Source organism: Amphiura filiformis, unplaced genomic scaffold, assembly GCF_039555335.1.
Source record: "Amphiura filiformis unplaced genomic scaffold, Afil_fr2py scaffold_45, whole genome shotgun sequence".
Classification (NCBI taxonomy): domain Eukaryota; kingdom Metazoa; phylum Echinodermata; class Ophiuroidea; order Amphilepidida; family Amphiuridae; genus Amphiura; species Amphiura filiformis.
The window spans coordinates 344856-370008 of NW_027305509.1; the positions used below are offsets into that span (position 1 = coordinate 344856).

Consider the following 25153-nt stretch of genomic DNA (forward strand, 5'->3'; position numbering starts at 1 on the left):
GAATGTCAAGAGCTGGTCTTGAATTGCTACTGGTCTTGAAGGTGATTGTATAACTAATACAAAGGGGAGACAAAAGATAATTCCTCGTTGTTACAGGGAACTAAAAATGAGGTAGTTTGTCCAATATGAGGTACTTTTTTTTATCACAGTATTTCCTGTATTTGTATATTGGAATGTGCCTTGTGCAATAGCAGGATTATGAGGCATACTCATAACATTCTTATCATTAAACATACCTGCCATGCGCACATCCTGACTGATTGCAACTATTTCAGAATCCTTAAACGTCCTTGGCAAAAGTTTTATAACCCAAATGATTATAACTTAAATCAAGTTATTTATTGTGATTTGAAAAAAGAACAAGGCATTTTTGACTTTTGACCAGTGAGTATCTATGGACATAATACATAACTGCTAATCTCTGGTCCTGAGTATGTAGGGCTATTCCAGTTGAAAATTGGGGGGGGGGGGAGGAGAGAAGCGAGAGCAATGCTTCTCTACAGGACAGCTCATCTCAAGTTGCATTTGCAATCTTGAGTGAAATTATAGCTGTCGCTAATGGAGGGTAGAACCTAAGAGTACCGACTCCACAATGTTTGTCTCGTTCATGGAGGGTAGAACCAAAGAGTACCGACTCCACAATGTTTGTGTGTCACTCATGGAGGGCAAAATAGTGTACCTTCGGATTATTTTGCTATGTAACCTGTAAGCTCCATGTGTGGAAACACACAGGCCATTTATGAGTTGATACTCTTTGGGTATAATCTCTTCATCAGCACATAGATGCTGGTTCCAAAAATGCAACAATTTTGATGACTTAAGGCAAATCACTGCTAATCCTGTAGACAATCTCAATTGAATCTAATGCAATGATAACTCATCCATATGCATCTTGCTTGCTTGCTTGCTTCCCTCTTAATACGGCATGCCGCTGTCAATCCGTCTGTCAATCCGTCTGTCCGTTCGCTTGATTGATCCTTCCACCACCACCAACCCATTCTCACTGTAGCAGCCATATGCAGCTGCAGGCACACAGGCTGTCGTTACCAAGGATAACAAGATGTGGGTGCAGCAGCAACAACAGGCTCAATTGCAACATTACCAGCCGCAGAATCAGGTGTTATATCGCTTTGTGTCACTAGTATTGTCACTTTGTATTTATATTTTGTGCAACTTGTGTGAGCAGCGGCAGCATGGAAGGAATTTTCCTCCCAAACTTGAGATCCCCCCTTCCAAGCCTTGAAATAAGCAGGCACCAGGAAAAAATTTGCCCTCATAAAGCCATCAATTGCTCCTGGTCCTTGAAAAATTCACATGAACCAGGAGCAATTTTCTAAAACAAATTACTCCTGGTTCCACTTTTGAACTTGATGCAGTAGTATTGGTATGCTGTATTGTACATGCAGAAAAGGATTTACTATTTGAAAATTGCTCCTGCTTCTTCAGAAATTGCTCCTTGTTCTTGTTAAATCCCAATGAACCAGGAGCAATATTCAAGAACAAATTGCACCTGGTTCCAGTTTGCTTATTTCAAGGCATGCCCCCTTCCCAATTTGCCCTCCAGTCAGGACAAAGTAAAGGGCAGAAAAGTCCACTATTTTGGCCATATTCAGTTCTTTGCTCCCCTCAAAAGTTTCACTTGGGACCCCCATCTCCCCCTGAAATATTCCATGCTGTCGCTACTGCTTGTGTTCTTTATTATACTGCACTTTAATTACCAGTACCCCTTATATTTATATATGCATTCATTTCATTTGTGTAATTCATATAATTGTAGCATAATGCTGCTAACATGGTGAGTTTGTGGTTGGTTGGTACATTTATCATTGGGCTATTCCAGTTGAAATCCATACACCTCTTGGAAGACATTAACCTTAAATCTCCTACACAGGAGTGTATATTTCAAATGGAATCATCCATTAAGGTAATCCCATTTGAATTCACACTCCCTGTGTGGATATTTAAGTTCATGTCTTCCATAGGGGGTAGGGATTTCAACTGGAATAACACACTTTCTTCACATCTTCATCAAAGCCAAGTCTCTGTGTAGCACTCATTCCTGAACTCACAACTTTCTTAACTAATGATTTAAATCATTTATTTATTTAGTAATGGACCATATTAATGTGCTCATTTAGTAAGCACGTGCAATTCAACCATACTTCACACTGTCCCATTCTCATGCATGCTGTACATAATGTTAACCATAGTAAATTTATGATGGTATCATTTAACCTTAGCTTTGTTCTAACACACATATCCCTAACAATATACTGTCTAATAGACCACTTGACATCATTGTTTATCAACAACGATGAGGGACTGGTCTATCAATATGCTTGAACGAACCGCTACACTGTTCAATGGCTCTCTTGTACTACATGAAATGTGGTGGGCGATTTAACATGCACATGCCCTGAGCAAACTACGATGCGTACGCACACTGCAGGGCAAAGAACAATGGAAATTGCCGTAATTTGCGCGCATACTGCCGGGCAATGACATCACTTGTCAAGTGGTGTATACTCAAATGAAGTATTTCTTGGCCAAACTGGAACACTGTGAACGCTAGTGGCTCCGCGATAAACACACGCAAATATAGTGCGGTACAGAAGAAAGTATACACACGCCTTACACTGCGTACACTTAGTACACTACATGGACGCAACGCGCATGTTCCAGTTTGGCCAAGAAATACTTAATTTGATTATAATTGTATTTTGTGCCTTAAGTGGAATGATAGGAGTCATATTTTTCCAGTTTAAGTCATTAAAACTGAAACATTTTAGTGTACTCATAGGAAATGAGCCAAGAAAGCCAATGATCGCATTGGTATTTCCATGTAGGTCTTGCAGTTTGGCCAATAATATATTAAACTGAAAGTTTTTGGTTTTTCCATCCTCCCGAGAAAAATCATGCACATGGGGTGGAAATTACACCCTTTAAGTCAAAAATTGAACTCTTCTTTAACCCATACCATTCGTCTTGTGTGTCGGCTTTTTATCTCTCAATATTTAAGTACAAACACCGCTAGGTCATGCTCGACTCTGATCCGCTTTAATTGTTTATGTGTGGTATTCATTGTGTGTTTGCACGATGACCTAGAATTCTAGCTTGAGCACTGCACTAATTTTCCTTTACACTTTATAACCTTACTGTTACCTTCACAGGTTGTTGATGTGGTTATTCTATGTCATAGATTTTATATGCACATTCATAATATTATAATTTATATACTTATTTAGTACTCATTTTATCCGAAGTTTACCGCTTTCTAAAATCCATTTTCCGTGTTGTAATCCGTGTTGTAAAATTTGTAAATCTGTGTCATGAATAATGCTTAAAATGTATAAACAATGATATTAAGGTAGTATGAACGGCTAATCAAGCTTGCAGCAAAATAGCCACAATAGCAAATTGGAATTATGTATTAATTTAAAACTTAGAACAAACTAAAGATAAGTCTTCACTCCACCTATTTTTAGAGTTTCATAAAAATTCTACCATTTCTTATGTATTTCTTAATTTTTTGAAAATTACCTAAATTTTTCCACATAATAATTTTTTTTGCCTACATGGAGTATGCTATGGTTTCCAAACTTTCAGGGATGGTGTATAAGCTTAATATCTAAATTCTCTCGCCAGCTTTTTTTGGATAAAGTGTTTAATTTTTTAGAAAATTAATTTTTAAATTTTTGATTTTAGGGAATTTTAGAAACACCTATAACTTAAAATAGAAACACTTAATTAAAAAAAGCTGGCGAGAGAATTTTCTAAATTTGATTTCCTTTCATATGACACCTTGTTTGTTGAAATTGGACCTATAGTTAGCTCTAAAAAAATTCTAGAATTTAGGTAATTTAGTGTTTCTAGAAAAAGTCAAGAAAATTGAAAAAAGTACTAACATTACCATTATCTATGCCCGTGGAACGGTGGCATAGATATTGTATTTGTTGTGTTTAGTCTTCGGCTTCTCCTTCTCCTCCTCCTTCTTCTTAAGACCACTTCTTTGCACTCCTCTAGCTCAAGAACCAAAGAAGCCTCGGGGCCCATACTTGGTACAATGATGGCCCATGACCCCTAGATACATCCTAGGGTACCCCGACCCCAAAGGTCAAAGGTCATGGGCTACAGGGGGCAATATGTGTAAAATTTCAAACAGCTCTAACTCAAAAACTATAGCGCCTCAGGGTTCATACTTGGTACAATGATGGCTTATGACCCTAGAAGTATGCTATGCTAGCCACAACCCCAGAGGTCAAAGTTCATATGCTTTAAAAAGCAAAATAGGTACGACCGGTTAACACAGTGTATCGCAATAGATAGAATTTTGGTAGCTACCTGTATTTGCAATGATGAAGGCTTCAAATATATGTCACGACGTACAATGGTGTTAAGAGCTTAACCGCTTAAAGGGAAAAAAATGTTTTGGGATTAAAGGGGTATTCTCCAGTCTGGTGGTGTTTCAGAGAGAATGAGGGTCTGATGGAGTATAAGAGAGAGTGATGGCTTGGTGGGGTATTAGAGAGAGTATGGGGCCAGCCTGGTGGAGTTTTAGAGCGAGTGAGTGTCTGGTGGAGTATAAGAGAGAGTGGGGGTCTGCTGGGGTATAAGAGAGAGTGAAGGTTTGGTAGGGTATTAGAGAGAGTGTGGGCCAGTCTGGTGGTGTTTTAGAGAGAGTGAGTGTATAGTGGGGTATAAGAGAGAGTGAAGGCTTGGTGGGGTATTAGAGAGAGTGTGGGCCAGTCTGGTGGTGTTTTAGAGAGAGTGAGTGTATAGTGGGGTATAAGAGAGAGTGAAGGCTTGGTGGGGTATTAGAGAGAGTATGGTCCAGTCTGGTGGTGTTTTAGAGAGTGACTGTATAGTGGGGTATAAGAGAGAGTGAAGGCTTGGTGGGGTATTAGAGAGAGTGTGGGCCAGTCTGGTGGTGTTTTAGAGAGAGTGAGTGTATAGTGGTGTATAAGAGAGAGTGAAGGCTTGGTGGGGTATTAGAGAGAGTAGGTCCAGCCTGGTGGTGTTTTAGAGCGAATGAGTGTCTGGTGGAGTATAAGAGAGAATGAGGGTCTGGTGGGGTATTAGAGAGAGTATGGTCCAGTCTGGTGGTGTTTTAGAGCGAGTGAGTGTCTGGTGGATTATAAGAGAGAGTGAGGTTCTGGTGAGGTATTAGAGAGAGTGTGCGCCAGTCTGGTGGTGTTTTAGAGCTAGTGAGTGTCTGGTGGAGTATAAGAGAGAGTGAGGGTCTGGTGGGGTATTAGAGAGAGTGTGGTCCAGTCTGGTGGTGTTTTAGAGCTAGTGAGTGTCTGGTGGAGTATAAGAGAGAGTGATGGCTGGGTGGGGTATTAGAGAGAGTATGGGTCAGCCTGTTGGTGTTTTAGAGCTAGTGAGTGTCTGGTGGAGTATAAGAGAGAGTGAAGGCTTGGTGGGGTATTAGAGAGAGTATGGGGCAGCCTGTTGGTGTTTTAGAGCGAGTGAGTGTCTGGTGGAGTATAAGAGAGAGTGAAGGCTTGGTGGAGTATTAGAGAGAGTATGGGTCAGCCTGTTGGTGTTTTAGAGCGAGTGAGTGTCTGGTGGAGTATAAGAGAGAGTGAAGGCTTGGTGGGGTATTAGAGAGAGTATGGGTCAGCCTGTTGGTGTTTTAGAGCGAGTGAGTGTCTAGTGGAGTATAAGAGAGAGTGAGGGTCTGGTGGGGTATTAGAGAGAGTTTGGATCAGCCTGGTGGTGTTTTAGAGCGAGTGAGTGTCTGGTGGAGTATAAGAGAGAGTGAGGGTCTGGTGGGGTATTAGAGAGAGTGAGGTCCAGTCTGGTGGCGTTTTAGAGAGAGTGATGGTCTGGTGGAGTTTAAGAGAGAGTAAGGGTCGGATGGGGTATTAGAGAGAGTGTGGGCCAGTCTGGTGGTGTTTTAGAGCGAGTGAGTGTCTGGTGGAGTATAAGAGAGCGTGAGGGTCTGGTGGGGTATTAGAGAGAGTGTGGTCCAGTCTGGTGGTGTTTTAGAGAGATTGATGGTCTGATGGGATATAAGAGAGTGAAGGCTTGGTAGGGTATAAGAGAGAGTATGTGCCAGTCTGGTGGTGTTTTAGAGAGAGTGAGTGTATAGTGGAGTATAAGAGAGAGTGAAGGCTTGGTGGGGTATTAGAGAGAGTATGGTCAGCCTGGTGGTGTTTTAGAGCGAGTGAGTTTCTGGTGGAGTATAAGAGAGAGTGAGGGTCTGGTGGGGTATCAGAGAGAGTGTGGTCCAGTCTGGTGGTGTTTTAGAGAGAGTGAGGGTCTGGTGGGGTATAAATGAGAGTGAAGGCTTGGTAGGGTATTAGAGAGAGTATGGGCCAGTCTAGTGTTATGAGCATTACATGTATATCAAAATGAAAGTTTAAAACAAGGGGTTTCACATGGTGCTCACCAAGTTTTTGTTTGTGAATAGGGGAAGGGGGTTAGGTGTGGTCATCACGGGCATAGATATTCGTGTTTGGTCAAACACAACTGTGGTTTCTAGTTTTATATCTCCTTTGTTAAGGCCAATATCTTGGAAAAAATTGCTGTCCTTTATTAAGTAGCATTTTTGCAATAAAATAAATTAAAAAACAGATTTATGCATTGGGTATAAAGGAGAGAAAATCACATTTAAACAAATTACTTGTTTTCAAAAATTAAGCTGATTTGAAGAACTTGGCAACATGCCAAAAACATGCCGTGTGCAAAGTCTATGGAGTTTTCCAATCACAAAAAATTACATAAGTCAAAAACGCTCTTTTGGAAAAAATTACAAATTGGCAGGTGAGTTTTTCTCACCAATCTCCACATTCTGTATCATTTTCAAGCAAATCTGAGCATGACACCGTAGCCGTTCATACTACCTTAATGTCACAATAAAGTGTTCAATACCGCGATCAATATGCGCTGATTGGAATATTCTCACGATAATAGGCCGACTATTTTGATGTTCGGAGGGATATAGGGGGTTCATGCCTTGGTAATATTCCTTTATTTCGTAATTATTAAAACAGTATTTTTATCAAAAAAATTGACATACACAGTTCATGATTGTTTTTGACATTTACTTCTCTTATCTTTTAACAATTTTTGTCACATAAGTTGATTGTTTTTCTTTGATAATATCAATGATATGATCATGCAAAAAGTTCATATAAATTAACTTCAAGATTGGTGGGGATTTTGATTGTGAAATGGCATGAAAAATGGAAAACAAATCAAACAGTCATATAGAAGTCCCATGGTTCAAATTTGTATTGTCAAATAAGTATGGTCTCTAATATTGGACACTCACAACAAATTTTCAAACTTTTGACTGAATGTGGTTAACATGTAAACCGACAACCAGAAGTTAAAATGGGCTATTCCAGTTGAAATCCATACACCCTATGGAAGACAAGACCTTAATCTCCCACACAGGGGGTGTGAATTACAAATGGGGTTACCTGATTCCATTTGAAATCTACACCCCCTTTGTAGGAGATTTTAAAAAAAGCGCAGTGATTTATATATAGTGCGCTACGCACAGGCACAACGCCTAAACGTTGATCCACAAGCCTCATCACACTTTACAGGTTGTCGCTGACCACTACGGCCCCACACCATTCCACAAACCATTAAACAACAAATCAGGGACTTTGCTGCTTCAAGAGCGCACACCCTATATATTCCACAAATAGCCATCGCAACCAGGATCAGCTCCCCGAGTTTCGTACGGGTTACAACGAGACAAATTAGCAGTGAGTTCCTTGTCCAGGGAATTTCAAGCTAACTCAATTTTTTTCACGTGAGCGTACTAGGCACCGCCAGGGTTCGAACCCGCAACCTCTCGTACCACAGTCGAACGCCTTATCGATTGAGCTAACTTGACTGCTAACATAAGACAATATCTTCCATAGGGGTGTGTGGAATATATCCCAATGTAATGTCAACGTCTTCATCAAAGTTTCAATATCGGTCTGCGAAAGCGTTTTTAACCCGCAAGAAAAATGAAAGTGTCCAAAAGCACTGCGCGTTCTACGCGGAGTGCGTGCCAGTGCAATTGTACAACATTTATGCACGCCTCATATTTTAATAAAATTTGCTCGGATTGGTTCTCACTATCTAGGAGTGTACGTATGAATTGATATTAAATCAAATTTTATTATCATAGTTTTTGACTGAATGAGAAAATGAAGGAATAATGATAATAATGGTGAATACTTAAAATTCAATAATATATTATAAATTATGAGCAGATTCAAGTATTCTTCAATGTCAACTAAAACTACTCAAAATTAATAAACATTTTACTTTCTTAATTGATTTATGCAAAACATTAATCTGAGTAGAAATGTAGTAAGTGAAGTTCAAAGTGATTATTCATGGAATCGGCATTTAAAAAAAATTACCATAAAATGTAGACTTGAAGGCCTCTAATGGAGCTATTCCAGTTGAAATCCATACACCCCCAATGGAAGACATGACCTGGACTAGGTATTGTTGGTTGAAGCAACCAAAAAAATTGAGTTTCATTATCTAAATCAATGTATTATTGAAAAATAATACTTTGATGTTTTGCAAAAGTTCATTCTACAAACCGTATACTTTGAAAACTTGCTTGATTTATTGTTGTTAATGAGTTGAGTAAGTTTTACAAAAGTTGTTTCAGCCCGCTTTACAACATAACTCAAGAACCACAGGACCTACAAAAGTATATCTGTGATATTTGAATTCTTCTACACACTCGGTATGAAATGATCAATGCAATTTTTGCCAAAGCTCACTACCATTTGCAAGATGCTGTGAACTACCAAATTGCAACAGTTTAAAATAGTTGCTAACCCTAATGGAAGACATGGCCTTAATTTCTCACACAGAAGTGTACATATATATATACCAAATGCAGTCGCTCAATCAGGTAAACCCATTTGAAATTTACACTCCCGCTGTGGGAGATTAAGATAACCTATTCCGTATGGGATGTATGGATTTTAACTAGAACAGCCCAGGCTTTGCAATGACTATAATTCATTAGCAAGCTGACGATGCTAATTGCCTGTATGTTAAGAAAATGGTAATTTAAACAACTTTTAGATGGTCTATTTTGTCCATATATGAATGTATAAGGAGTAGCATTACCCAAGCACAGCCATCCACAGATAAGAGTTGTTTAAAACTCATATTTTATCATTGTTGAAGTGGTTTGAAAAGAACTAGGTGTTTAATGTGTTTGCATTGGCCATAGTAGAAAGTGGTTTGTCAATAGGCATTGCTGGTTACGCCAGCCACATTGAGTAGTCAGGCTACTTATAGTGTGTTCATTGTAACTTGGATACGGTCTCTCTCTCACACTTGAAGGTTATTCATAGCCTGTGATACTTCACGGTACTTTACAACCAAAATTGAACTTGGTATAATAAGCAGCATCTAAATCAACAGATTATATCCAACTAAATCCTCAATTATTCAACAAAGTTGAGTGCGATCTGGCCCACTCAGGACAAAGTTGGCACCATGAAAAAAGGTAAAATAAAAATGTGAAAAACAGTGGCTTTTTGTGATGGGAATAAGCAAATTATGGTGCAATTTTATCAGTTTCACCGTCGAGTAATGATTAAGGGAGGAAATAGGAAAAGTGATCCCGCCTGGGAATTGAACCCAGGACCTCTGGTTTACAAGACCAGCGGTTTTTGGGTTAAGTGACTGCATATAGGTTGAATTCCCAGTCTGCCTAATCATGAAGCTGCCAAGTCATGAAGCTCCCGTGACCAAGTGGTTGAGGCGCTGGTCTCGTAAACCAGAGGTCCTGGGTTTGATTCTCGGGCGGGATCACTTTTCCTATTTCCTCCTTTAACCGTAGCTCGACGACGAAACTGATAAAATTGCATCATAAAATAAAAATGAATTTGGCCTATCAGTGTAACATTTGTTTATTACAAAAGCAAGCTTTGCGGGTATGTGTTCCACTAATATTTCTATCGTAATAATAAAATGACAGTTCCTGCGTTTTATTCAAAATCTCGGATTTTGACAAAACTACAGTACCATACCATTTTTGCAGGGTATGTTAGTTTAATAAAGTACAATATAATCGTGTAAAAGAAGAATTTTGACAAATATTGAGGGCGTCTGCATCAGGAAATGTTATACAGGGATGTGAGAGTTCCTCTTTTCAGCTGATTTCCTCTTTTTTTGTTGCCAAAATTTACGCGTTTTCTTTTATTTTCAGCCCATATTTGGCGTTTTACCCTGATTTTACGCTGTTTTTAGTGATTTTCCTCGTTTTTGGTCTGTGGCCTCTCACACCCCTGGTTATAATATGGCTTTACCTGGGCTTGCGTGTTGATCAAAGCAGGACAGGTCCATTGTTCTCTGGAAGCTTGTGTGTTTTGAGAGAGAGGTGTGTGTAGAATTTTGTCATACCGTTATATTGTTACAGCAAGTTTGGACTCTGTACTGTGTTTTAAATGGTCTATTATATGAAAGCTGTACATCTCCCTATGGAAGACATCCCACACAGGGGTGTAGATTTCAAATGGAGTCACCCATTCAGAAATTCCCACTGCCTGTATGGGAGGGGGATATATGGATTTTAAATGGATTTTCCCACTGCCTGTATGGGAGGGGATATATGGATTTTAAATGGATTTTCCCACTGCCTGTATGGGAGGGGGATATATGGATTTTAAATGGATTTTCCCACTGCCTGTATGGGAGGGGGATATATGGATTTCATATGGATTTTCCCACTGCCTGTATGGGAGGGGGATATATGGATTTCATATGGATTTTCCCACTGCCTGTATGGGAGGGGGATATATGGATTTCATATGGATTTTCCCACTGCCTGTATGGGAGGGGGATATATGGATTTCATATGGATTTTCCCACTGCCTGTATGGGAGGGGGATATATGGATTTCAAATGGATTTTCCCACTGCCTGTATGGGAGGGGGATATATGGAGTTCATATGGATTTTCCCACTGCCTGTAAAATGGGAGGGGGATATATGGATTTCATATGGATTTTCCCACTGCCTGTAAAATGGGAGGGGGATATATGGATTTCATATGGATTTTCCCACTGCCTGTATGGGAGGGGGATATATGGATTTCAAATGGATTTTCCCACGGCCTGTATGGGAGGGGGATGTATGGATTTTCCCACTGCCTGTATGGGAGGGGGATGTATGGATTTCATATGGATTTTCCCACTGCCTGTATGGGAGGGGGATGTATGGATTTTCCCACTGCCTGTATGGGAGGGGGATGTATGGATTTCATATGGATTTTCCCACTGCCTGTATGGGAGGGGGATATATGGATTTTCCCACTGCCTGTATGGGAGGGGGATATATGGATTTTCCCACTGCCTGTATGGGAGGGGGATATATGGATTTCCCACTGCCTGTATGGGAGGGGGAATAATGAATTGCAACTGAAATACCTTCATACACTCCTATATCAAAGCAGCCAATCAGAAAAGCTGTTAGAAAAGTACGAAACATGCATTGATTGTGTATATTTTGCACTCCGCGTACTACGCGCAGTGTTTCGCACGCATTTGTGTCGCGTTGGATTGATTCATTTTTCGGTGGGTTGATGCATTTATATTTGGTTCTGTTTTCCAACATTTTTAGTGATAATTTGTTATAAAAAGAAATTACAAATCATGTGTTTTTTTCTTCTCGTGTATGAAATAGATTAATAAACTTGTATTACTTATTGGGAGAGAAATTAGACAAAATAATGCACGCGCGCTGATGTTGATGCGTCTAATGCACAAGCCCCAAACTAATTTCTCTCCCAATAAGTAATACGCGTTCATTTTACCTATAAACAATTCACTTTCACTGGCGATTGCACACAAAAAATATCTTGTCTGTTAACCATAAGAACAATGTATATCTATTGACCAAATCTTATGAAACACTACGCTTAATTATTTACTGAGAGTTGATGATACAAATTGTACGCGATTCTTTGTGCACTTGAGTTTGTTTGCATACGCATACTAATGGCGTGATTTCCAATTCAATGAATCACTTGATAAGTTAACTTGCTCAATAATGCATCAACCATGTCAGATTTATGCAAAGTTCACCGGACATAACGAACACTTAAAAATTCACTCAAAAGTTGATTTATTGTATCAATTTAGTTGTCTTTGGACAATAATCACTTATAAATTCACATTTATTGACAGCATGCAGTCATTTGCCTTTCGTATGGCAAAATTAAGTGATTATTATTCAATCACTGTTGACTTATTATTCTCAAGACTTCTTTATTTATTTCTTTAATGGACAAAACAATCACTTCAAATTTACATAAAAGTTTATGTAAATATAGCATTTGTTGGTGGTCAGAATGAAAGGTTGATTAATAAAATTCATATTTACATAATACTCGCATTTTTTTTTAAATATTCCGTCAGTCAACAGAAAAAGTACTTAATTTTCACTGGCAGATTTGAAGTATGCTTTCTGATTACTCCAAAGTTTCAATATTTAACTAATTCAAAGGCTCTAGACTCTATCTCCCCAGTCACAGCATGGAAACCATTATTGGAGTGTTACTTCTGGTAATCAAAAAATTGTACTTAGAGTTTTGGTAAAAACTGAAATTAACTAAACCAAAGACCAGGAAAGCCCGGACTCAATCGCTCTATGCCCTACATGTAGAGTATGGGAACTTAACCATATTGGAGTGTTATGGTGACCAAAAGTATACTCTCAACATTTTTGGCCAAAATGAAGATTTGATGAAAATAGTCATTGTGATGAAATAGAGGTAGTCATTGTGACATCAACACTGCCATCTTGTGGGTATGAAAGTGCCTTGTTGCTAAGATCACCGCGTTAACGCTTGACTGAAGAGGTGCCGCTTAATCGGGGGCGTAATGTCTAACGCATGACATGCAGAACGGCATACCCACAAGATGGCGGATCCCGCGGAAAAGGCTGACAGCCTCTTATTGTGAAACAGACCAGCTTCAAAAAGAAGGTTATCAGCTATCTAGGCACCAACCCATCAGCTTTATCATAATGATAACAGCTGTTAATGCCTTGATTTTTCTTGACATAAAAAAAATCATTTAAATGTATAACTCGCAGCCGGTACTTACATTTTCCAATTATCTCATCCCATCTTCAGATCACAGCAGGTGGTCAGCAATTCCTAGCAGCTGCTCCAAGTGGTCAGCTACAGCAGATTGCAGCTACAGATCAGGCACAGTTACAGCAGCTTATACAGCAGCAGACAGCAGGCAACTTACAGCAGCAGTATGTGTTTCTACAAGCAGGCCAAGTAAGTGTTTGCTGAAACTTAAATTTAGCAGCAAAGGTAGAATCCTTATTGCCTTATTGGTAGCACTGGGGAATCTTAACTTATTGGATTGTCAATTATGGGAGCCAAAATAGTTTACGCTCAGATTGGTTGCAAGCAGGCCTAGTATGCCTGGACCAGGAGCTAAAATGAGCTCCTGGTCCCAAAGATGGCTCCTGGTCCTATAGTTTGTAAGGTGTAAAATATTGGATACACCAGGAGCCAAAACTGAGCAACCATGGGGTAAAAAAGCCTGGGTGTCTGGTTGGTATAAGCCTTGGTTGCAAAATTGTTTGAAATTGAATGAGAATCATAATTTCTTAATTTTATAGAATACTCAGTGTTATTTTCAGTTTGGCCTTTTTGAGTAAATTTAGTACTTTTAAAGAATTTTGTCCTGGTAGGCCTCTGTGTAATGGTCTGTGTTAGAAATGGATAGGAGTCTTTGTTGTCACTGCAGGAAAGCCAATTATTTTCTGAAAAATTTGGCAAAAACTGGAAATACAGTCATGTTGCGGAAAGCTTTCGACATATGTAATACATATTATGTATGCCTGCAGTGAACTTAGTACAGGATTATCATAGCAAAGGGGGAGCTTGGGGTAACATTTTGGTAAATTCAAAGGACTTGTTCAAAAACAGTACTGTACAATGTGCATGCATAATGACATTAATGTGTGTGTTGGATGTTTGAATGCATATCTTTAGTGCATTGTTGTTGCGTACATAAAGGTTGGGTGTGTGCAGTATGCATGCATGTTTGACTGCATGCTTGTCTACTCACTAGTGGAAGCATACTACACCATTTTTCACCATGTGGCAGTGACGTCATTACTTGTGGTGGAGCTTTAAATCACCAGTGTTTGCCCGAAGTACTGGCGTACACAGCAGCTGAAAGGAGTATCCCACCATGCATTGCAGTATATCTGCATGCCCCATAGCAAATGCATACAAAATATAAACAAGAGCCGCTTAGATTTTGAGAGCTATGGATAGTTTCACAATACTTCAGGGATCATATTTTTGCAAACAAAAGTCTAAACTTCCCTGATTTAAGTGAGTTATTGAAAGTTGAAGTGTGGGATTTTGTGTACATTTTCTATGACAAATTCAGTTCTATTATGGTACCGCAAAGCATAATGGGATACTCCCTTCAGCTGCTGTGACTGGCGTATACACACATGTGCATAAAGACACTGCATTGATGTATGCTCAAAGCAGCTGAAACGTGTTGATGTGACTGCCACATCAAGGTGAAAAATAGTATGGTTACTCATATTATAACACACTTCTTTGCATCTTATTGGCTGATATAGGGTTTGTTCACATACCGTAATTGGGAGGCAGGTAAAAAAAATCTGTACACCCCCTATGGAAGACATGACCTTAATGTTCCACACAGGGAGTGTGAATTTCAAATGGGGTTACCTGAGTGGGTGACTCCATTTGAAATCTACACACCCTTTGTGAGAGATTAAGGTGTCTTCCATAGGGAGTGTATATGGATTTCAATTGGAATATCCTTGTTTTTCATGAAAAGCTCAGTTTGACTTCCTAACACAGTTTACAATAAGCACACCATTCAAGTTCCTTACTCTGCATGTGTGTGGCTTATGCAGCAGAGATGCCAACCCTCCCTATTTTAGAGGGGAGGCTCCCTATTTTTGGAAACATTTTTGTCCATTTTGACACCCAAGTTTGGCAACCTCCCTATTTCTGACAAGATGTTCCATTGAAGTTGCATGTAATTTTGAAAACCTCCCTGTTTTGTGTTTGAATCCTCCCTATTTTCTGGATGTTAATGTTGGCATCTCTGATGCAGTCAAATAGTTACTTGGGACATAAATAATGCATTCTCCTTATTTAAACTCCTTGCCAATCTAGAAATACTAATAGACCATATCACGCTTAGTGAGTGATGCTGTATATATTTGCCATAGTATACACCCAGGCAGGAGATACTAGTAACTTGGACAATACATATTTACTTAACCATGCTGTATCATTCATATGACTCTCTCCCATGTAACATGGTCAAGTGTATTGATTTATACTAGTCCATAGTTCACCCCCACTGTTATGATATCATGACTATGGAAGCCTATATGGGACATGTATGCGAGATGTTAACCACCAAGTTGCAGCAACCTGATCTGCACATTTTTTGAGAAAATGGGCTATTCAAGTTGAAATGCATACACCTCATGGAAGACATGACCTTAATCTCCCACATAGGGAGTGTAGATTTCAATGGGGCTACCTGAATGTGTAACCCCATTTGAAATCTACACCCCATGTGTGGGAGATCAAGTCATGTGTTCCATAGGGGTTGTCTGAATTTCAAATGAATTAGTCCAGTTACTGAATACAGTTGAATGCTAGACTGGGCGCAGTGACAATGGCACAAAGACAAAATGATAAAGTTGTTTATAGTTATCCAAGATATGCAATATTTATACCAATTATGTTTCCACACATATTTCATGTAAATGACTGGTCGAGATAATGCTCGTTGTGAATATTAATAACACATAATCATAAATCTGCACAGTATGTGACACCTTAAATGTTTTTTAATAGTACAAATTTAAATTTGTGTGTTTTAGGATTGGCTGCTTGTAAGTGTTCTCGTAAACCTCAATCCTTGTATTTATTTGTACCCATACGGTATCACAATGGGCTCTTCCGGGTGAAAATGATTCACCACTATGGAAGCCATTGCCTTAATCTGTCACAGGGGGTGTGAATTATGAATGGGGTTACCTAAGTGGGTGACTCCATTTGAAATCTACACCCCTTGTGTGGGCGGTTAAGGTCATGTCTTCCATAGGGGGTGTATTGATATCAACTGAAATAGCCCGATGTATGACTTTCAAATTTGCGGTATCAGTGATTCAAATGTTGCATGTCTTAACTGAAAGTTAGTCAAAATAACTCAACCAACTTATGTATACATACCATATTCGTTCCATTTACCGCCCATGACCCTGTGAGTGCCCTCCCAGCGCCTTTACTACCCATGACCCTGTGAGTGCCCTCCCAGCGCCTTTACTACCCATGATCCTCCATCATTCTATGCATGATCCAACTACACAGTGATCTTCCATCATTGTGTGCAGGATCCAATCTACACGGACATGTATCAAACATGGAACCATCTACACATAAAATCTATATTTTAGGACATTTTTACATGTGCAGTGATAAAATGTAAACATTTATCAATATAAGATATAAATGCTCAAGCAAAATGACTTTGTTGAGCACCCTGAGCGCACCTTTGTTTCCAATGGACATTTTATTGTGAAATTTCATTGTACAAGGAATACATAAAAAAACATTCCACATAGCCCCCGAATGAAAAGTATTTAATTATCTTTGTAGTTTGTAATCACTCAAAAAGCATTTTGTGTGAATTTTACATCCTAACTAGAGGCTATTAAATTTTTACGAGCCTTTTATTTTACATGTAAAGCCTATGGGGATGACGATTAGAAATGGACAGCAATATTGAAAAACCCTCATTTTGGGCCATTTTAGACACTAAAATGCCCATAAAAAAGAATAGCCTCTAGTCCGGATGTAAAATTCACACACAATGCTACCTGAGTGAGTACAAACATAATTAAATACATTTCATTCGGGGGGCTATAGCAAAAACAAAAAATGTCCTATACCTTCATGGTTATGAAACAAAGGTGAGCAGTTCATGGAACAAGTATGATACATTTAATACATATACTTGCATGCCTAAATGATATCAGTTAATGTCTTGACCATATTGAAGTAATCCTGTCACTGATTTGCTATGCATTGTGGTATACCGTTCTATAATTTTGCTTGTAACCCATAATTGTGATGTGTTATTGCTCCTAATTTGATGTACAGCAGGTGGCTCCCAACATGCAACAGCAGCTTTTCTTACAGCAACAGCCAACAGCAGCTACCCAACAGAATCCGACCAGCATGTTTCAGCAAGTGCCTCAAAATGTACGCAAACAATTTGAGGGTTATAGTGCAAAAAAGGCCCTGTCTGCAATAGCTGCCAGGTGGTGTGTGTACACCATTGAATACAGAAATTGCACTATTGAATACAGAAATTGTCAAATTTTCTATTGCAGATATTGCAGAAAGGACATTCTTGCACTTATCCCTCAAATTTCGTTGCTGGGCAGGAAAAACCTCCTATGTGCTTTTGGCCCCTGAACATGTTTAAAACAAAACTGCCAACAGGTTACATAGGTTTTGCTTTTTGTTCAGGGGCTAATGATACATAGGAGATTTTTCCTGCCCAACGACGATAAGCACTTTGTTAGTAGGTGCTCTGGCTGGCTCGCTTGCGGGCACCTATTTAATAGATTAACTTTGCATGTTCCCATACCAAGCATTTCAAAGTGTTGCCGTTAAAACAAGACCAAGATAAGTTTTTTTTTGTTTTTGCATGAAAAAAAAAAAATTGAAATGCATCAGGTCTTTTTTTCTGCTGTTTAATTTTTGTGTATGCAAGCTAAATTGCGTATGTTTGGTGCAATTAATTACAGGTTAAATTGTTTATTCCTTTTTGAAAGAGAGTTAATTGAAAGAGAAGGAATATTTCATTTGAAATCCATACACCCCTGATTACAGATAATACTTCACCTTAATCTTCCACACAGGAAGTGTGAATTTCAAATGGGGTTACCTGAATGGGTGACTCCATTTGAAATCTACACTCCTGTGTGGGAGATTAAGGTCATGATGTCTTCCATAGGTGGGTGTATGGATTTCAACTGAATAACCATTTGTGACAGTACAGCACGAATGAGCCGTAAATGTCCTCAATTGTATTCTGAGTTACAGTGTAAAATGGGCATGAAGGTCATATTCATAGGTATTTCAATTTGGTGCTACGTGTATCTCATTAAATGAGGTACACATAGCACCAAATTGAGGTACCTATGAATACGACCTTCATGCCCATTTTACACTGTAACTCAGAATACAATTGAGGACATTTACGGCTCATTCGTGCTGTACGGTCACATTTTCAGATCATGTGTGGGATTTATCAACTTTCCTTGGGGTGGGAGGACTTGACATTGCTTGCATTATTAACATGTAAACTTCATCACTCCACAAATATTGAGGTGGTTATGTATACATTCAGCACACACAAACTTGGAAATGCTTGGTGCGGGTAGCACTAATTTAGTTTGTAAATAGCTTTATTAAGAACACTACTAGGCACATACTAGGTCCATCCATGATAATAGTAATAAAACCCTAGCACATGATTGGAAAAATTACCTATTGTACAAAACTAGTTGCTCACACACCTTCACAATTGTGTATTGACTATAGTATAAGCTACTACCCTTGCTGCACAATATTAACATTAAGTTTTTGCATAATGTTAAACTGTCTGTTAGTTAATGGTAGTATATGGTCATTTTCACAGTAAAGGGTGTAACTTTTGATTTTTAGGGTCAAAATTTCAAACCACTTAAATATGTTTCTGTTTACTGTAATCATGCATAGAAGCAACTTAAATTCCAGTAAAATAATGTTTCAAGGCTTAAACCTTTTGATTTCTGATAAAAAAATTGACATTTCCATAACATTTTGGTTAAAATCTAAGAAAAAATGTATTTTACATAAGCTCAGAAAATTATGACATGAAAGCTGGAATACATGTGAAATCCAAAGTAAGTCAACAGATATAAGTTAAATTTTATACCATGTTTTGCTATGTTTGTAATTGCAATTTTGAAAATTTTTAACATCAAGGGTCATTTGCAATGGAAATTTCCCAACCTTAAACATATTTTTAAAGTTTTAATTGGGTTCCTAAAATAATTTGAATGTCTAACTTCATGTACAAATACTACTTGTTGAAAGGAACCTCCCAGCCAAGTTTCACAGAAATTGGAGTTATTTTTTAGAATTGGCAATTCAAGCGATTTGTGTTTCGGAGGCTTCAGTTAACAACACAGGTGATCATAAAAGTAAAATATTTGGCTAACTACTACAAGTTGACATGAAAAAATAGTTAAAAAATATCACAATTACCAATTTTCATGCTTTGCTTCTAAGTATTGAATTTCAGTTGTGACAAAAATTAAATTATCACAGCAAGTCATTTTTTTTTGTTTCGGAGCTTCATGTTAACAATGGTTAAACATTGCAGAAGTAGTTTTTTTGAAAACAACACTGTTGGGATCATCTAAGCTGGTATTTTCTTGTGTGTATTGAATCAATGATTCTATGCGGCAGATATTGTAGATTTATAACATGGTAATTTTTTCACCCATTTGTTAAGTATGGTGTTATTTGCATATGAAGCCTCCGAAACGGGCTTTCTTAGGTATCAGTATATTTTTCAAACATTAACCATAATATCAAATTTTTTTTTAATTTATGACATTCTGCACATATCATGTAACAATTACAATGCAGATATCAATATGTAACACACCAATTTAGATATGCATAGATGATAATTAACCTATTTGTTGTTTCGGAGGCTTCATTTGTTTCGGAGGCTTCAATTGTTTACGGAAAGTTTGTATTGGGTCCCATTTTCAAACGGTGATATATATCTCCACGATTTAAAAACAAGTGACTTGAGGATCTACTTTGCTACATTTTGATAAATAGATTGGATGAGCTCTTTTATTTATATTTGCCCAAGCTTGCTGAACAGTTTGTTTCGGAGGCTTCAAAAAAGTTAACGGAAAATCGGCTCTTTGAAGTCAAGATTTTATAAAAATTTTAAAAGCTTGCAAATCGACTAATTTTTGTTACCTATTTCAAGTTAAGATATCAACTGTTATGAATCAAGAAGAAATGAAGAAATAACCAAGAATTATGAACCAAAGCTATACCCACAAAGTTTGTTAACAATTGTTAACGGAAAATGAAGCCTCCGAAACGACAAATGTCGAAGTCCGGTTCTCAACAATACAGGGCTGTTCACAATTAATCTAATGTGGTAGTGTTTACTGAACATATGACTGTACTTTCAGGATAAGAAAGATTATCCATGAACTAATTGAAGAAAACACAGGGTTTCACAAAAATGTTACTATTTTTTATAGTTTTTCAAAATGGCAATATTAGGTACATTTAAGCCTGCTAAAACTGAACGCAGTAACTCCGAAGATGATTATGCTACCCAAGGTAGCTGCTAACTAGATGACTTATGTGGCCAAAAATCATGGAATTCTGTGGCTTTATTAGAACACAACGGATCAAAATGTTAAAAATCCAAAGTTACACCCTTTACCGTGAAAATGACCATATACCACTTGCTTCTTTCCGTAACAGAAGGTACAAAGACTTCCCTAGCCGGTGCATTAAATCAGCGCAATTTATATATATTGTAGCAACATTTACTTATAGAAATTCCATTGTGCAGCGCGGTGTTGTATAGAGAATTCTGTGATATTTAATTCAGGGGGTGTATGGATTTCAAATGGAATAGCCCTTATATACATCCAGATGTTTTAGGAATACACCCAAATGTATTAGGAATACACCCAAATGTATGAGGAATACACCCAAATGTATGAGGAATATACCCAAATGTATTAGGAATACACCCAAATGTATTAGGAATACACCCAAATGTATTAGGAATACACCCAAATGTATGAGGAATACACCCAAAGGTAGTAGGTATACACCCAAAAGTATTAAGAACACACCCAAATGTATTAGGAATACACCCAAATGTATTAGGAATACACCCAAATGTATTAGGAATGAAATAGTTTTCTTTCTTTCGCACTCTTTATTTCAAACACTGCCTTTAAAAAATCAATTAATATCGCCATTTATTTTGAATAAGTGGTTGTTGCCCACTCTTGAGACAATATGCAAATGAGACTTAATAGCTTGGTCCTGCATTAATGCATAATTGAATACATAATTGGTTTTTACCTTGATTTAAAAGAGCAAAGCAAATCTCTTAATTTATTGAATTATGCAAAGTAAGGTGTTTAAAATCTCTTTTGAAAGTCACAAGTACCTGGTCAAATAACGGCATATCAATCATCTAATGGCAAAGTTAAACACCTTTCTTTTCTTCTTATCAAAATTAATCATTTAAATACAATATACATCTACCCCATACTGTAACTACTCACTTTTTTTTTATAGATGGGTGACTTGATCGACAGCATCGTTCACCCACTTTTTCCTATCAAAATTGAGATTTTGGCATCGGAAGCAAGCTCATTATTTTTTTTTCATAATCCTGGTGAAATTTTAGGCCTAAAATATATTCCGATTAGATGTTGTTATGAAAGAGTGACAGCCTCATCCCCAATTGTGGTATACCGTTCTATGGGCTGTTGCAAAACACATTTTTTACTTCTAATATCAAACGACTAGTGTAATTTACCTCAAAACTTTCTAACCCATTTTGGTACAGGCCTCAATGTGAGGTACAAAACACAATACGGAACAACCTTTAAGTCCCCATTGTTTGTCAATGCCAATTTTTTTAGGCCTAATAAAACCTCCATTTCTATTCACAGAGCCTTCCCTTACAACAAGCTATCATCAACACAGCAGCAGGACAGCAGCTTCTCTCTCAGGCAGTTGCTGCTGCTAGCGCTACCACCACTCAGACATCTACAACCACTACAACCCCAACACAACAGGCGACCGCGCCCACCCTGGTGGCAGCAAGTCCTAGCATCATCACAGCCCAACAACAGCTGCATCTACAACAGACACATAAGATACCGATTCAGCCTACGGAGGAGCCAACGGATCTAGAGGAGTTGGAGCAGTTTGCAAGAAGCTTTAAGCAGAGGAGAATAAAACTAGGCTTCACACAGGTAACTAATGATGTTATATTATCAGGTCTGGGGCTCCATTTTCACAAACATTTGCAGTTGGACCGGATTTACCTTTTGCTGGCCCCCAGCCTCTGCAACGTATTTAGCCCCTGGCTCTTCGGATGGTATATATGCGCACAAAGTGTGGGAAAGATTTCCCCATATTGAAGCTAAAATGATCAAATTTGGTTCAAAGTTGAACAAATTTGTACCAAGTGTGCACAAATGGGCACTTTTGAAGCTAAAATGGTCAATATGATAATAATTTGGTCAAAATCACACACAAACAGGAGTCAGTTTTTGCCATCTATATCGTGGCCCTGTTTGTAACTTTACTTCGTCTTAACCCTTATTACATGCATGTGTGCCAACCAAATTTTCTTTAGAAATTGAAAATGATCAGAACTGTACATTTTCATCACCATAATTGTGGCCTGCTCCCATAAGATAATTGTAAGTGTGAATGAATGTGCACTAATTTAGATGTTATTTGTTGTTGTTTAATTACAGGGTGATGTTGGTCTAGCTATGGGTAAGCTTTATGGTAATGACTTTAGCCAAACAACGATATCCCGGTTTGAAGCCCTTAATCTCAGTTTTAAGAACATGTGCAAGTTGAAACCGTTGTTACAAAGATGGCTGGATGATGCGGACATCACGGTAACCAATCCCATCATCCTAGGACCAGCTATGAGTCCAGATGGTTTATCGAGGCGGCGGAAGAAACGTACCAGTATTGAGACCAACGTGAGAATAGCCATGGAGAAGGCGTTCTTGGCTAATAGTAAACCTACTTCAGAAGAAATCTCACTTCTTGCAGAGCAAATGGGAATGGAAAAAGAAGTCGTACGGGTTTGGTTCTGTAATAGACGGCAGAAAGAGAAGAGAATCAATCCGCCGTCGTTCAATTACGGCTCTTACCACGGGTCCCTATTGAGTCCTGGTTTATCACCCACTTTGCCCGCTGCATTCCAGTCGCCAGCAGTCAACACACATTCAGGGGTATTAAACTTAGCCACGCAATCACCAGTCAATTCAGGGGTATTAAACTTAGCCACGCAGTCACCCACTTCCAACTCGGGGGCGCTTAATTTGGCCACCGTGGTGACTACACCAAGTGTGGTGACCGCTAGCCCAGGAGTGGTGTCGACCGGCGGTAATCAGATGATTTACACAGCAACGCCTGTCAAAGGTGGCGACAACAACGGAATAGCAGCTAGCTCACCGGCGACAGTTTCGTTGAATTCAGCAATCGTTCAAGCCGTTAATAACATGGCGTACGCCGTGAGCGTCGCTAATAGTAACACTACTACAAGCATACAAAGTGCCAACACAAACGGAATCGCAACGATAACTGTAAATAGCTCGAGTAAATCGGCGGCTAACGCACTCTCTCAAGCGGCGGCGGAAGCAGCTGGAAACATACCTCTTAAATTAACTACTACACCTCACAAGTCAATGGCCGATGATAGGTTATTGGCAATGGCAACACCTCAGAAATCCATGGCAGATGATAGGTTATTGTCAACGGCAACGTCTGTAGGTACACCGGTGCCGGGAGCACCTGTAGGGACACCGGTGACTGACACTGCCGGACCTGTACCAACTGGCATTGTAGTACTTAGTGAACATCTCGCTGATAACAATAATTGATACACATGTTTTGTATAATTAATAGGCTCTTCCAGTTGAAATCTATACAACCCCTATGGGAGACTCTCTGTGTGGAAGATAAGTCATGTCATCCATAGGGGGAGTATGGATTTCAACTGGAATAGCCCAATAAGACGTTGTAGCCTTCTCCACATCCACTTCGCTTCTCACACAAACTGCCTGGCAATATTAAAGTATGAAGCTGTCCCTGACTAGATATACCACGAGTAAGATCCGTCAAGGAATTTGAAGTTCTTTACAGCAAACTACAAAATATCATGTATAGGGAAGGCTCTGTGGTATATAATCACTCCATGTGACATTGGTCACAATTCATGAATATGTGTAGCTAGCCAAATAAGGTATTCGCCATAGAACTAGTGATGTAACAGGATTAATTACCATAGCGATAGGTGACAACTTTTTTTTCAATGTATTGCCCTGCACTAGTTGTATGCTGTAACTCTTCATCGCATTACTGATTATCAAAGAATATCCATAAGACCTGGATTGTAATTCTATGGAATTTTCACATTATGCAGAGTCCATTTACATTTCACTCGCACCTGTATTAGTCTCTTTGTATTCAAAACAATTATTGCACACATACACAGATATGACAGGTGATGAGTGCAGCCTGTTTATAGTGCATGGCAATACACTCAAAAATTGTTTCCACCTATCGCTATGGTAATTAATCCTGTTACATCACTACTTCTATGGCGAATTGAAAGACTATGTTTTAAGTAGTGCTTGATGATGTCGTGGGCTTGTTCGTTATCATTGGTAGACGGTTTGTGTGCAGTAAGCGAACTCAACTGGCGGTGGAGGAGACTAGAAAAGTTGATTGTGAATACCAAATGAAACACTTAATTGTGATGACAAAAAGGCAAATATTTTAGTTTTATTGTAAATTTTGTAGTTTGTAAATATACAAGGTACTATTATGAATAGACTGGGAAACTAACCTATTGGGCTATTCCAGTTGAAATCCATACACCCCTTTTGGAAGACAGGCATGCCCTTAATCTCCCATACAGGGGGGTGTAGATATCAAATGGGTTTGCCAGAATGGGTGACCCCATTTGAAATCTATACACCTGTAAATGGTGTTGAGGCTTGTGGATCAACGTCTAGGCGTTCTGCCTGTATAAATCACTGCACATTTTTTATGTGGGAGATTAAGGTCATGTCTTTCATAGGGAGTGCATGGATTTTAGATAGAATAGCACATTCCAAAAGTTTTGGATGTGTGTGGTGTTCAGGTGTTTATGTTAAATGTACAACTGTGACCATAATACCATTCTTCTTTGTCATTTTCGTTTTTGTTTTTGGTTTTTTTAGTTCTTTTTTTAAAATTTGTTCTTTGTTTTGGAAATTCA

At 38.6% G+C, this 25153-nt stretch overlaps 1 protein-coding gene across 1 annotated transcript in view; it reads left to right on the forward strand.

Moving 5' to 3' along the window:
• LOC140144217 (uncharacterized) overlaps positions 1-24354 on the forward strand; it is an 86240-nt gene extending 61886 nt beyond the window's left edge. The window contains exons 10-14 of the mRNA XM_072166033.1: positions 1010-1117; positions 13123-13275; positions 17182-17283; positions 21813-22118; positions 22629-24354. Coding sequence (XP_072022134.1) covers positions 1010-1117; positions 13123-13275; positions 17182-17283; positions 21813-22118; positions 22629-23771 — 1812 coding nt within the window. The 3' untranslated portion in view covers positions 23772-24354. The remainder of the gene's footprint in view (positions 1-1009; positions 1118-13122; positions 13276-17181; positions 17284-21812; positions 22119-22628) is intronic.
• Positions 24355-25153: the final 799 nt, after the last annotated feature.